Source organism: Betta splendens, chromosome 15, assembly GCF_900634795.4.
Source record: "Betta splendens chromosome 15, fBetSpl5.4, whole genome shotgun sequence".
NCBI classification, from domain to species: Eukaryota; Metazoa; Chordata; class Actinopteri; order Anabantiformes; family Osphronemidae; genus Betta; species Betta splendens.
The window spans coordinates 12,854,881-12,870,522 of NC_040895.2; the positions used below are offsets into that span (position 1 = coordinate 12,854,881).

A 15,642-nucleotide genomic window follows, 5' to 3' on the forward strand; every position below is an offset into this window, starting at 1 on the left:
GTGACGCCTGCTCTCCGTTGGTGGTGCCAGACGTGTCCCGTGGCTTTGCATTCATGAAATGCACCTCATCGGCGGCATTACTCACCTGCGCCTCGCTCTCCGGGCTGAGTCAGATGTTTGCAGTGAGGACACGGCTCCCGAGCTCGTACCCACACCTTCAGCTTGATTTATTTAAAACGGCAGTGATGTGTTTCATGTGGTTTGAGCAAACGCCAGGAAAATGAAACCTACAAACTCATTGTTTATTTTCCTATAAACTTTGACATTTACTGGAGCAGCTGATAAAATAATAATGTCCAATCTGACTTATACTGCTCAAATAAAGGACACCTATCTAGATTTTGCTCTTAAAGTAAATGTGCATAATGTTCTTGTTTCATGATGTTTGCCAGTGGAGGTTGGACTTCATGCTCATTTTGAACATGGCCACCGAAACAAGAACGAGGTGAACTTTCTTTTGTTTTGCTGGAGCATGTGTTTACTGTCCATTATTCACACTGTATATTAAGGGAATTCAGCGCTGCAGCTTTGGTGGTTGCTGCTTGATTGATGTGAAGCCTTTACCACTAGAACGAGCTCCAGGACTGGTCAAAGGCGTATATACCATTTTTATTGTCATGATGGAAGCGAGGCAGCTCGGGGCAGTTTTAACTATTAATGGAGTGAACTAAAAAGTACATAAAAATGCTGTAGTAACCGAAGCCAACCAGAGGAGATAAATTAGATAGTGGTGAATTATTTGTAAAGGACGACCTGCAGGGTGTTGTGCCCATAGGTGGAAGTGAACCGACAACCTCACTGGCTGCTTCTTTTGACACATTATTGTTATTATTATTTTTACATCAGGCGTTCCACACCTGAAGGCACATCGTGCTCTGGTTGCTTGCTGGAGAGCAGTCTGCATTCATTTAGTCCTCATCTCCTTATTATAGCGACTCGCACCAGGCAGATGTGTGTATGTGTTGTGATTAAACAGTAATTAACAAGGACTGCAACACTCCCATGACTAACTAATGAGCTAATCTTAGCGGTTTCATCAGCGTTTTGCAGGAAAATATCACCCTTGTGCTGTAACAAGTAGAACAATAATTTAAAGTGAAAGGTCTAAGTTGTACTGGATCTGCCTTGTCATTACACTTGGTGCTTATTAGGAATCGCGTAACCCATTCAGATGGTGTAAACGAGGTGTTACTACAGAAAAGATCCTTATTTTGCCATGCAGCGAACTTGGATTGGAGCACATTCTGGTCTATAGCCTCCTAACGTGTAAAACACAAACCGCTGCATTTTACGAAAGAAGCAGCCTTTAAGCTCATGGAAGTAATTAGATGAATAGTTGCAGCCGGGCACAGAGTTGGATTTTGTGTCAGGATACAGTACAAGGTTGTACAGTGTGAAGAAATAGGGTACGTTAAAATGCATTTCATCATAGAATAAAGGAAATCATCCCCACAGTGCATTGCTATCATAACTTACTCATCATTCAGCAAATATGACTTCATTCATATGCACAATGGACACCTTAGGGTAACCATTTTAATAATATTTGATAGGAGACTCCAGGGTAGTGATGCCTGAAATGATTTGAGCCCAAGTGCATAGTCAGAGGAGAGCAATGGGGAAACATGAGCATTTGTGAAATTCTTTTTCTCTTTCGTTTCACCTTTTTTTTTTTCTCCTGGTGTTTCAGTGATGCAGATTCGTCAGAGATGCTGGTGGGTTGCAGACGGTGCGATGATTCACTGCCTTCCCCCCGTGTCGTTCTATGTGGGGAGGTTCTGCACAGCGAGTACACCATTATAAGATCAGCACCTCCAGTGTCTGAAATTGGAGCGAGAGTAAACTCTGAAATTCATCTCCACCTCCTGTAGCGAAATAAAATGTGCAAAAAGGAACGGTTACGAGTTTCAGCTGTAACGTCAGCTGATGGCACTTCTAGAATAAGTCAAACACCCCGGCGCGGTCCCAAGGTTGGACCCATGATCAGTGCCCAGTCTACGGTCCTGACTCATAGTGGGTCATAGCAGCTGCTTTGTCTGTGGCTCACAGGACATTTCAGTCCCTTCTACTCGTCAGGTGTTTGTGTAGCTGTGACCCAACAGCTTCTGATGAGACTGGATACTAGTTGGGTCCATGTCCGCATCAGCACAAAGAAAAGAACCGTCCTCTCTCTGGCTGCTGCTGTGGACGTTTCATTTGCACATACAGTGGATTCCATCTTGTCTCTCGCGGCAACAGGTTGCTGCCCGTGCGTCTGGACTCGGCAGCAGAGCGTCGTGCAGCTGAATTAGATCTTTGATGAAAAACGCCACAGTTAATGCACCGCTTGGGTGAACAGGCCATTTGCGTGCACACGGATAAAAATCTTGACTAACAGCTAACATCTGATACCGCGTAATACCAGCACCAGTATAAGGTCACTTAAGTTAATTAGCATGGAGGTGCGTGAGGCGTTGACAGTCAGGCCTGTGGAGCCTCTTATTGTTCTTTAATTAAGCTTAGACAACACATCACATACTCTACCTGGGTAGCCGGCGCCTGCTACTGTGTGTTTTTCTTGTCTTCATCTAGAGGAAGTGGCTGTTCACTGCGAGCTCAGTCTGGCTTTAGCAAGGAATAGACACGTCTTGGCCTCGAATAATTATTGAGTTTGTATCGAAAAGTTAACTCAAAGAGGAAGAGAAGAGTTCGATTGAATTTGGGGCAGTTGCATTATTTATGTGTTTATTGTGGCTTTAGTGAGGCTGGGTGTGTTCCAGCTGTTGACTAGTGGGTGGCTGGCATAACATCTGTGGTGCCTGTCACCACTGCAGAGATTCCCGTGAGCCACGCTCTAAACCTTGCGATGTTTTGGAGTGTGGACGGTGTTTAAAAAGTTACTCTCTCAGTTCATCACCATTAAAGGCTAGTACATGACACTTAAATTGAAGCGAGAGCATTAAGTGCATTTATACCCATCAATAGCGGCGTGACAAATACGCAAACATGCATATGCTTAGTGTGTTTTATCGTTTTAATATTGGGGGACGGTGCGAGAGATGCTATTAATCTCAAACCGAACGCCTGTAAAGTTGTAGAAATGCAGATTCAGGCAAAGCGGAACAAACCAGTTATTTATTCTAACGGCAGCATAAGGTGCAGAATAAGTGATAATACCACAGGGTGAGGTAATCAGTCCAATCAGATGGATGCGGTCGAGGCTGTTGGCGGCTGCTGCCAGACATCATGGTGATATACAAAGCGCTCAGCTGTTTTAGTGCGTTGCTGTGTTTTAATGACACTGCTGATGTCAAAGACGCCCTTCAGTGTTGGCTTTAACTACTTTAGCTCACAGAGTCACACTGACATGTGTTTGTGTTGGGGTTCCTCACATGGTTGTGTTGGCTCACGCGCGGATCAATTTCAATACAAATGAGTGCACTTTGTCTTTTGGGTCGGCTATTACGGCTTCCCTTTGAAGCAGGCTCTGCGACTTGGAGGTGAGTGGATTGCATTGTGTGGGGGCCAACGGGCCCCTGGAGCAGGCTTTTAAGGGACGCGTGTGCAGGCTTTGTTTATCGTGTGTGTGTGTGTGTGTGAGAGAGAGAGACTTTTACACACAAGGCGAGAGTTGGATGATGGTTTTTACAGGTCTACTGTACGTTGCAGGCGAAGGACTAATCACTAATTACTTTCTCTCAGCATGTGTCATGCATATTGTGCTCTTTTTTTTATTATTAGTGCAATTGAATTTGTTCCCGATACAGCGGCGGCGCTCTGTCTGTCTCGTTATTGTGAAGAATGTGGCCGCTGTAATAATCACATTCTTGGTTCTTCCTTTGCATTTTCCGAGCGTCTTAGTCATTCCATTAGGAGTGAAAGCCGCAACACGCACCGTGTGATTATCGCAGCCGCGCGGTAATGAGCGGGGGAAAGGGTCGCCTGCTGAGGTGAAGGATTTTCAAAAAGTCAAACATCCTTTTCATCGGGAATCAGCTGCATGCGTCGGGGACCTTCTTGGCTAAATGGTTCCTATTGTGCGGATCGCGGCGCCTTGCGACACGGTTGATGCTGAACAACGCAGAGGCCAGGGCACCCACACGGACGGAGCTCAGCGAGGGTTTAGAGGTTTGGGATTTGGTCATGAGATGACTAAGGCAGAGGGATTAGAATGTCTGAGATCTGCGCCTCCCTGGCTCTGACTTGGAGAAAATGAGCGGTTTAGAGGACCACCAGGCTCTGTTGACACTAGATGCAGACTGGATGCATTATCTATCTATTTTCTGCATGTACCATAGTGCACTTCCAGCTTGCTTTTACTTACTGTATTTATTTATATACTGTATATGTTCCAGTAAAACCAGACAACGATTGATAATTGGCCGGTGTAATTATGGTCTGGGTTGGATGTTTGAGGCTTTTACATCTTTCACTTCTCTCTGGTCATAACAGCTACACAGATCTCTGGTTGGACCTCATTTCATCTGCATATCTTGGGTGAATTTACTGTAGACAAGTTGATTAGACGGGTACGTGGGATTATACAGAGCTGCTTGATACTGTTCATCATTATCACTACTACTAACTTTACTTCTTGAGAAATCCATTTAAGATGCAGCAGCCAAGACAAACTCTGGAGCCCGTTTCTTAGAACCAGGATTTTTTAGGCTTGTGTATTGCATAAACAAGTGCATAGGGTTTATCATCCCAGACCACCACAATAATCATGAGAGCACTCGAGGCCCACATTAAATCTTTCATTTGCTGGCAGCAGCTCTGCAAAAGCACATAATGGTGTTTGTACATTTTCCCAACAGGGTCAGTCTTCCCATCTGAAATACTCGGGTGAAACATCCCAGCTTTTATGTCCGTATTTACCATCTGCACTGGTCCGCTCGGCACCTCCGACACAGGTGGGATGAGGGGAAAAAAAAAAAAAGCGGTTACATAACCGAACAACAATAACATCATCTGCATAATAGCTTTTCATTTTTGTGTCAAGTGCTCGGTGAGATCGACGCTCGTAGCCGCAGCTCCTCATCCGCAGCCGCATGCCTACAGTACAATGAGCAGTCACTTAGGAATCACTCATAACACAGTTACATCACTGCAGGGGGATGCACCTGCAGCGTGCCAGACTCTGGCATCTTACCTTCAAGCGCGCTCTGTAATTACTTGTTAGGGGGAACTTTGTGTGACAAACTGTTTTATCAAAGATGAATGGAAGACTGTGGCGACGACAGGCTTCAGACACGAGCAGCATGTTCAAAACGTCAGTGGTCGGTAAACAACATTTTGGGAACGTCTCATTTGTAATATTGCATTGGAGAAATGTGAGCGGGCTATAATGCGGGAAGCAATCACTCAAAAGCCTGAATCAGTGTGATGTCTGTTGGGGAAAAGTCAAGTTTATTTCTTGAAATAGATTATTGATTTATGCCATGAGATAAACCATCAAATATGCACTGTTTTGCTGGGGGACGTATAAAAAATGTTATTTATTTGGCGTTCGCGCTTAAATAGTCGTATATCACGTCATGGAAAATGGAAAACTAATGAGGCGTAAAGGCCATATTTCATTTCACTGTGGCTTTAAGAACAAGCGTGCACTCCGTTCGAAGGGAACTTAGGCATTATTATATGCACTTTACTCATGTCGGCTTCAATTTAAACGCTCCGTTTTTATTTCCAACTTCTACTGCAGGTTGTTGTTGTGCTTGTCTTTGTGATCTTTTCCTAATTGCCCTACCCTGATCACCCACTGAAATGCTTTGGAGGCTCCTGGTCTGGTGACGGCGGGCGCGTTAGATAAACAGAAGGCGAGGCGAGGGCTCGTGCCTGATCCTTCTCTGTTCTGGTATCTGAGCGCTATCTCTCACTGGGTGAAGGCTTTGTGCAGGCCAGCCTGTTTTCTGCCTCTAATTATTCCCATCATTAGAACACTTAGGCTCCCTTTGCTGCCACTGATTACATCCCCCAGTGGGTAATGTTTAGTTCTGTGCACCTAACCAAATGTCAGTTTGCTTCTTGTTCACACTGAGAGCATCCGTGCTCTTTGACTGAGTCACGCTAGTATCAGGTTTGCTTACATGTTACGGTTTTAAGTTGCTGGGGTCATTTGAGTTGAACAGTGGGTGTTATGTTACTACTGCATGCTATGTGAGGCTGTTGCTGAGTCGGGATCAACTCAAAGTCTCTGGTTATATACGATGACCTGCTGAAACATTTAATGGATACTTTGTGTTTGGGCCAAATGAACCACCCACCGATTTACCAGAATTAAAGTCCAAGTCATGGCTAGACAAAGCTGCACTATCAATTCAATATGCCCGTGACTGTGCTGGTATGAATTATCATTTTAAAACTGAAACAGTTGAGTACATTGGGACCGGAATTTAAAAGTTGACTATGGAAACCTCTGGTGCGTTCAGGTTACCCATAATTGATGGGAAACACTGAACATAATTGGTAAGAGCTTGGCCAGTAGAGCATATGTTGGAGTACGGCTGTGCTATTAGGCTTTTATGTGACTAAATGACAAAGTGGTGGCTCCTCTGGCCAGAAAATATATAATTACACATTAGTAAACTGCACAGTCACATCGGGATGTTGCTGTGATCTAGAAACTCTTTGCTCTGTTTGTCATAATCATGTTTAAACGTGTACCATCAGAAATGGAGCATGAACAGTTGATTGATTTAATTAGGTCTCTTTAGAAGTTAATGTGTTGAAATTAAAGCATTTTCTTAAATTACCATCTCCTGCATTAAAAAGCCCAAAGCTGTTAAACAAACCACCACATAATAAAAGCTTTAGTCACAGGAATATGGGTTTTGAATACGAAATTGATCCTTTTCACGTTTTTAGGTAACTTTGTCAGAGTCTGACATTAATTTTGCATGTATGAATGCATTGGTGACAGGAAAATGTACCAGAAGGGGTTGACAGGAGATTTAAAAAAAACAGAAAAATCCCCTCTGACTGTAATTGTTCTGTGAATATTACCTGTGACAAAGTGGTAGCCTTTCCTCCAGAGTATCTGGTCAAGATACTGGAAGGGTAGTTTGGTAATGATGTTGTTGTTGTTTTAAATTATGCTCATCATTTTGTTTATTTCCTCGGCCCCTTCCTGTTTGCTTCAAGCTGTTACCCTCATGTCTGTTGTTTTGGTGTTCATCTTTCCAACCGTTTTAATTAATCGGTGTTGGCAATGCATTTTCAGGCCAGTTTGTTTTAATCTGTTGATGCTTGTTTACCTGTAGAAGAACACAACATTGTTGTCGGCAGGTGTTTTAAATTTTCATATGACAGGGCAGTCTGCTAGGATTATAATGTTAATGTAATATTTAGTGAAAATGGTTAAAAAAAAACTAGTGTTGGCTGGTATCTAATTTATGAGCAAATGGCTTCTTGGCATCTTCAAGGCACTTAGAGTTTTGCATAACTTTTAGTGCTTTATTTTTATTTTGCTCTCTTAATCAATTGGACGATGAGGCCCAGTGCGGCGCAGTCACTGAGGGTGTAATGTACTGCTTCCATTACAGAGTTTATCATTTTCATTACCTGCACTGAAGGGAGGAGGTTGGATACAGTGTGAGGCTGAGGAGGGCGTCTCATGGAGGCTCAAGTGAGTTGGTTCACGAGGCACTTTGCTGCTAAATGTTCTGTATGTGTGCTAATTACCAGCTGCTTGACACAGCCTGGAGAAGCTCATTGTACAGTCGCACTGTAAGACTTCAACACAGAATGTGTAACTGCAGAATCGGGTTGACTTTTTCATTATAAATGCATAAAAAATCTATTCTAGTATCTATCAGAACCAGTGTTGGCATCTTTTACAGTAAGACTTCAGAATCCAGTTATTCTATATTCTCAAGTGTTGTTTTAATGATATTGCTTTGCTTTTGTCTTGGTGCCAACACAAGTGGTCTTCATACTTTTTGCTAATGTATGACATTAAAGGTCAGATGACTTTAGTTAAACTATGTTTACAGCAAAGCCTACAATTTTTCAAATCTTGCAATCAGTTATTTTCTCGCAAGAGTTTATTATGGTAATATTGAATACTGAATTTGTTTATAAACATAAAACACTATGTCTCACCTCTTTTATTTATTCATGGTGATCCAAAGCCAGTGTTTATTTTCTTGCATGGGAATGAAACTGGTCCATTCTTATCAAGATGACATCCCGAGGTACAGTGTTCCACAAGATGGGACCTTAAGACTCAGTAGCCTTTTTTTGGACTTGTGCCTCACATTCTTTTCAGTTCTGTAAAATATAGAGGACGCGTAAGGTTATTTCTTTTCCTTTTCAAATATACTTTGTATGAGAAAGAATTTTTGATATAACTGTCCCATTTGTGGCGTATTTGGCCTTAAAGTGAGGATAGTTGATTTCTGGTTTGACAGTGAAACTGCTGGATAGGAGATGAAGGAGCATTGCAGGAAGACCAAGAAGCTGCTGCACTTATAAAGATCTTCATGCTCACTGTCTTTAAAATCCATATCTGTGATGGCTTCAGTCTCCTCTCTCACCTCGAGTTAAACACCATCTGCATTTCCTAATTTAGCCCCGCTCCTCTAATCACTAACATGTACTGTATGGTGGCAGAACTAATGTACAGAAACACTGGCGAGTATTTCATTTGTAAAGCACTTTAACATGTATCTCTACGTGATGCGACGGATCAGTTCAGAGCCATTTTTCTCCTCTACGCTGGGTCACTTTCCTTGTTCATTAAGTTTGGAGGAACATCGTTGTTAGCCTATGTAAATGAGATACAGCGTTCCCATGTCAACCAGGAGGAGATTTGGAGAAAGCTGTGGCAAGAAATGACTTCTCTCTTTGGGGTGGCTGGTTGTGCAGGTCTGAGTTTTCTCATGTGAAAGGGATCAAAGCAATCACACTCAGCCCTCTTAAGGAAGATAGATGTATGAATGTGGGAAATCAAATCCGCTTCAAAAGGGAACACCACTGGGAGCCGGAGAGATGAGACAGCGGCGAGAGAATAGGAAACCGGTGTGAAATCGCTCTTGTTGTTGCACTGTAACAGAGGAGAACACAGCTGTCTCCAGCTGTCCGCGGAGTGTTCATGCAAGACGTCTGTTTGGGTGCGTCGGCCCCGGCTCTGTTTGGGTCTGTATCACTGTGTCAGGGCTAATACGAACTGTACAACGCGCTAAAGAGCGAAAGCAGGCTCGGAAACGATAAAGTGCTGATGGTGTACGTTGGAGATGGAGCGTGATTATGTAAAACACGCTTTGATATGATAGCGTTGATGCTGCCGAGGCCTCTCCCTTCCCACAGCATATGCTATCAAAGCTGATTTCACAGCTTATCGCCTGCTCTGAGAATAAACCTTGTGAGGAAGGTGTGACGTTGAATCGCTGAGACAGACAGGAGCTTAAAAACAGTCTCTTCCTCGTAGTGACACTTGTCTTCCTCTGGCTCTGAGTGGAGGCTGACTTCTACGGATTTGTGTGTGTAATTTCCTCTCGAGAGTGAACAAGTTTATTTGCGTTGATTCTGTGGGTTCGAGTCTGAGTTTGAGTTTGCTCTGAGTATGTACGGTAGTACTGATGGTATTGGTGATACAAGTTTGAGCTAAAGTATGTTTTATTTGTGTTTTGCCATTATGTTCCCGGGGAAAGGAAAAAAAACTTATACGTATACATTTTTTTGTTCTCTTAAGATGAACAGATTATTGTGAAGAGAAGCAAGGCCACCGCCAACTGGTGCTGCAGCAGGTGTGTCGGCTACATAGGTGAAGGGGAATTGGGTTGTAAATGGGAAACTATTGCATGAATGTCTGATAATATTGTAAGAAATATCAGTGTGCAATGAAAAGCATTAAAGCTCTGTGAACTACAGTAACTGCCTGGGTTTTACTTGCCAACTGTGGCCGTGCTTAACGAGACCCGCTAACGACCCGCAAAACACCCACCCCCCACCCCGAACCAAAGGTGCAGATGCCAGCACGGGTTTCCAGCACAGCCTTTGCTTCCTTACTAGTCTCAAAAGGATGGTGATGGGAGAAAAAACTTCATTATTTAACTTGATTATAAAACTGCAGCAGGGCTAAGTGAATGTTGCTTCAGGGGCCGTTTCTTGTCACGCACAAGGAAAATGTCAGTTTATGTTTGTCATTTTCTTTTAACCAGGGGCTTCCGTGTTGTAGTGGAGGACCAGCTGAGTTATTTTTTAATGTCTAAAGACTTAATGAACATTGACAGCATTTTTGGTTATTTGCATTATAATTCAACATTAATTAACATCAATAATGATAATCGGGAAAGAAATGTGAAAACGTTTTGGTAATTGCACATTGTCAAGTTTATTACTTTTTTGGAATTTATTGATTGTAATAATAATAATAATAATAATAATAATCCAGTGGATTATGTCCATTACTGCAAGCAGACAATTACAGAGTTGTGAGAACCACTGGCTTTAATGCATGGTGTGTGTTTGTGCCTGCGCGGTCACTGCTGTGTGTCTGGGAGGGTTAGAGGGCTTAGTGAGGCATGAATGAAAAACCTCCTGAGTTCATTTCCACTCTCGTTGTCCAGGTGGGCAGACAGTGAGGCCTGACAGAAGATGCGGCGGGGGTGGTGGCTCATCAGATGGCTGGGGACAGGACTGGCAATCCTCTCCTTGCTCAGCCACAGCTGGGGCCAGGACACAGGAGGTAAGAGCTGCGAACGCCCTCAGGTCCCCCCTTCCTCAGCAAACTGTAACGGCACCGCCACAAAGATGGCTTTTATTGATGCGAGAACATTATTTTCCAGTGTAATCCAGGCTGCCTTGACTTGCCTAATGTACTTTGTATTCATCTCATCCATGGTGTCTGTAAAGTCAGATTTCTGCAAATGTTTGAATATTTGCTGAGCAAATGATTATTATTTAGGCTAGCTGTAGTACAATGAGTTGAATTCACTGACGCCATGGAGAACCACAGACTCTCAGGTGAGCTCTCAACGTCATGCATAATTCTTCTGTGTAAATAACGTTGCTTTCACAGTATTCTCACGAGCCTCCCTCGTCAAATTTACATATTTATTCAAAAGTCATTATTTAAACAGTGCGTGTAAATCCTCCTCTTATTCCTGCGCCGTTCACCGATTGTGTTAAGAGGATTCTCCTTGTAGTGTCATGTTTAAGTTCCCTAAGTTACAGAGGGGATCTTGGCATTTATCGCCTCAGCTCGCTGACGTGGTGAATTCCGGCGGCATGCGGCTGTCGGGTCTTTAGAGACGGTTCTGGGGCGAAGCTGCACGTGCACAATGTTCCGATCCTGCAAATGATTCAGGTCTATTTTACAATGCTGCACTTCATTCCAACTCTGTTCCCTTCTCTGTCTCCATCGCTCTCCTGCTTCCTTGACACGCTCACTAATTTAAAGCATTTTTAGATAAGGATATAAACTCCGCTCGCTGTGTTATGATTTCATTTTACTACTGAAATGACTTTCTTTACGACCGGCCGAGCCTTCATGGGGAACGGGTGTCTTGTGGTTTCCCCTCCGGATGGAGCCTCGCTCCCTGACAACATTAATAGATAAGCGTTGTGAGGGAGCGTTGTGGAGTCGGGGAGCCACTGACCCAAAACACGCTGTGGAACGTGCGAGCGGCCCCATGGACTGTGGGTTTGTGGGTAATATCTGTGAAGGCTGATGGGATTCATTTTAATTTGTGGATGCTTCATGTGGCATCATTGGATAAACCGGACAAATTTGCATCGTGAGATCAAATTAATCTGCTTCAACAACGTTCAACAACATGCTGATGTTGCTCAAATGACAGCGTTCACCTGCTTTATTGCAGTGGTGGGAGGCAGGTAGGTGCCTCCTGCACTGGGATGTGTGGAGAGCAGGGTTCTGTTCTGCTCCCCGGACAAAGGGAGGAGAGAAGAGTGGGGCAAAGAGGAGCACATTGGACTGGTGATAGTGAGATTTGTGCAGATGTCAAACATGTCAAGGCTCACAGAGGTTGTACGCACTCCTTCCTTTTGCGTTAAATTACATAACCCTTCGAGTCAGACAGGCTGCTTTGTGCTGATGATGTGATTTGACTGGTTTATAACAGAAATAATAACGGAGGCAGGTAGAAATTAGTGACGGCTGCCCTGCCCTACAGATGAGCTCTGATTGGATCAGCGTCTGCCAGCAAGTGACCCAGGCTGTCACCATAGTAATGAGGATGCAGACCGTGAGACGGAGTAAATCAAAGTTGCTGTGGTGTGAAGTAGGGGGAGGGGGTGGGGGTGGGGGGTTGTTCTCGCCTCTCGTCTCCAGTCAGTGTCAACCAGACATGATATTGGTTTAAGCAGGGATGTTTTTTTTTCCCTTCTTCACCTCCATCAACACAGCATCCCTCATCTGCTCACTCACAAATCTCCCTGTTCTGCCCACATCAAGGCCATTTTAAATTCATTTTAAATTTACCTTAAAAAGAACAGTTCCTCTAACCGTGCAATCATTTAGAAAATTCATTAATGGTTTGCTTTTTGTTTTTCTCCTCCCACCTTGTTTTTGTTTCATGCACTTAACTGATTTACCTTTTTTCCTGTTTTGTTTGCAATCGTCTCCTTGCTGTGCCATCCATCGATGCTTCTCCCTCCCTTGTATCATCCCACTCTGACTCCACTGTGCTGTTAACCTAATGGGCTGGACAGAAAATAAATGTTCACTGCGTACGTGCACCTAGTGGATGTCCAATGTGTGAGAGGAGATGGGCTCACACAGTCTAACAAATGGTAATGAAGGGTCAAACATCCAGAGTGCAGCACCAGATGCACACTGAGGCATCTATACTTCCAAATCCCTCAGTCACTTAATCCAGATGTTAGACAAATGCATCTATGCAACACACTATTGATGGGGGGGGGGGGCTTGTTCAAATGCCTGTGGGCAAATGACATCACTCTGCCTTTCTCTCTCACACTATTCCTGCTTTTCATCCCATCTGCACATGAATTCTGACCCACAATTGTTTGTCTATTTTTGGGATTGACTGATTAAGGGCCAGATGTGCAGACTGTGTGTGTGTGTGGGGGGGGTGATGGGATGGAGGGTCTTTAATCTGCCCAGCAGTAGGCTGTAATCAGGCTTGTACAGTAAGAGACGAGGGGGCACTTTTTGTGAGACCTTCCCCCGTGTTGCTCAGTGTCTGTACCAACGGGTCCTGCTGAACAGTTCACTGGGAGCTGGATTCCAACAGTGTGCGGTTAATCTCAGAGAGACAATGAGGGAGCTTCTGCAAGTGATTACACATCTGTGAAGTAACCCCCACCCCCACGCCTCTGCCCTCCGTTATCAGCCACCAATGATTTACATGATGCTGCAGAAATTCATTTCCACCTATCTGTCTGATGCTCTTCATCTCTGCACACAACTGCAGCTCTCGTTGGCTCTTTCTTTCTTTCATTGCCCGTTTCCTTTTTGTTTCCCCCATTGTAATGTATTCTTCTCCATTTGTGGCCCTTTTTATAAATAAATACATGAACACAATTGCAGCAAGAAGCCTCTTTGAGAGACCCACTCTGCTAATGACTTGAAAGGAGAGCGAGAGATTTGGAACGAAAAAAGATGGAATGAGACGGAGCCATGATTGTGTTCCTTGTGCCAAACTTAGGCAAACGGCAAAAAAACAAGCAAAGGAAAAAAAACGCTGTTTATCTCTATCGATTCAGTTTTTCCTTAGTCGTGAGGAAACAATGACTCGTAGGAAGTCAGGAGGCAGGAAATGTGCAGTATGTACTGTAAGGACAGCGTGTGTGTGTGTGTGCGTGCGTGCGTGCGTGCGCGCGCTTGTACTTCCGCGTGCTTGTACTTCCATTGAAGTGAGGCTCTCCATTGACATAATGCCTTCCCTAGCCCCTTACCCTGACCATAACAACTAAGAGCAGACGTCTAACTCTTGTTTTAATCCTAACCAAAACTCAATTCAATTGTAACCTCAGCCCAAAATCATCATTTTAAAATCATTCCTGCTGTGGTCTGATTTAAAGTAATTACAAAGCTTTAAGTGTTTCTTCGTGTTTTTTTTAAATTTCATTATAATACCAAGGTTATTTATTTAAGGTTTTATCAAATGTAACTTTAATTACTGTAAAAATACACATGAAGCATCAATGCAGCTGTGACCTTAAGTTAGAAACACTGAATAGTTTCTGTAGCTGGTATGAAGGATTTGTAACAAACAAATAAACCTCTATGAAATACCTTTATCATAGTGGATGATTTTGTAGCTATGTTGTTAGTGGCTTAATGCTTCTGGTAGGGTCTCTCATGGCTAACAGGTTCTATGTCATGGACCAGTCAAAGAGTGGTTCACAATACCCCCTATGGGCAAGGACCGAGACCTCGCCCAGTATGGCGCAGCCGCGCCCCCCCCCCCTGCAGTCAGGCCCGGGGTTGAAGCTATTGTGCAAGCGCCTCGTGGCCTGGCCCACTCCACGGGCCCTGGCTGGGCATACTGTAGCTCAAAGAAGCAACGTGGGAACTTCTTTATGTGGCCCCACCACCCACAGGAGGAGCTGGAGTTGGAAAGCACTCCAATGGAGTGCTCCATCATTTTGCTGGGGGATTTCAACGTCCACTTGGGCAATGACAGTGACACCTGGAGAGGCGTGATCGGGAGGAACAGCGTCTCTGATCTGAACCCGAGTGGCGTTATATTATTTTACTTCTGTGTTAGGCACAGTTTGGTCGCAACAAACACTATGTCCAGGGTGTTCATCAGTCCTCGTGGCACCAGGACACACCCTAGGCTGGAGGTCAATGAAACACAGCCGTTTGGAGCTGTGGTCTAGTCCTATAAGGGCCTGGATGACTTGTGGGACTCCTAAGGCAGCTGATAGGTACTAACGGGCCAAGCGTGCTGCAATCTGGGCTGTTGTAGAGGCAAAAACCCGGGCCTGGGAGGTGTTTGGGGAGGCCATAGAGAAAGACTATCATTTGGCAACAGATTCTCGAAAACCATTCAACACCTTAGGAGGAGGAGCAGTGCTTCACTAAAACTTCGAGTGGAGACAGGCAGCTGTTATCGGATGATGGAAGGAGTACTTTGAGTCAGCACAAAATGTTTCAGAGGGATTGAGGAGATCCTCTGAGAGGTGGACTTGCCCATAACCTAGGCTGAGGTCAAGTAGTTAATTCACAAGCTCCTCGTTGGCAGGGCACTGAGGGTGGATGAGATCTGTCATGAGTCTTGATGTTGTGGAGCTGTCAAGGGTGACAACATTGCATTGATGATGGGGACAAACCAGGGTGGTTGTCCCTCTTCATTAAAAGGGGTACAGGAGACAATGTTCCAACTACATGGGGATTACACTTATCTCCCTGGGAAAAGTCTATACCAGGGTACTGGAGAGGAGAATTCGGTCGATAGTCAAACCTCAGATACAGGAGGAGAATTGTGGTTTTCAAACTGGTCGTGGAATGCTGCACCAGCTCTACACCCTTTAATAGGGTGCTTGAGGGTTTGTGGAAGTTTGCCCAACCAGTCTATATGTTTTATGTGGACTTAGAGAAGGCATTCATTTGTGTCCACCGTATTCTGTGGGGGGTACTCGGACGGTATGGCGTTCGTGATTCTTTGAGGGCTGTCTGGTCTCTGTACAACCGGAGCAGGATCTTGATTCGCATATCATGGTCATCAT

General features: G+C 44.3%; 1 protein-coding gene across 8 annotated transcripts in view; it reads left to right on the forward strand.

The window, feature by feature from the left end:
* The window catches only part of pcdh15a (protocadherin-related 15a), a 132,354-nt gene that overhangs the window by 27,838 nt on the left and 88,874 nt on the right, over nucleotides 1-15,642 (forward strand). For 5 of the 8 annotated variants that reach the window (XM_029175151.3, XM_055502430.1, XM_055502434.1 and 2 more), the window contains exon 2: nucleotides 10,551-10,669. In XM_029175151.3, coding sequence (XP_029030984.1) covers nucleotides 10,579-10,669 — 91 coding nt within the window. In that variant the 5' untranslated portion in view covers nucleotides 10,551-10,578. Of the gene's footprint in view, nucleotides 1-9,673; nucleotides 9,746-10,550; nucleotides 10,670-15,642 lie in introns of those variants that run through there. The other 3 variants (XM_055502432.1, XM_055502436.1, XM_055502433.1) reach the window with 3 other exon arrangements.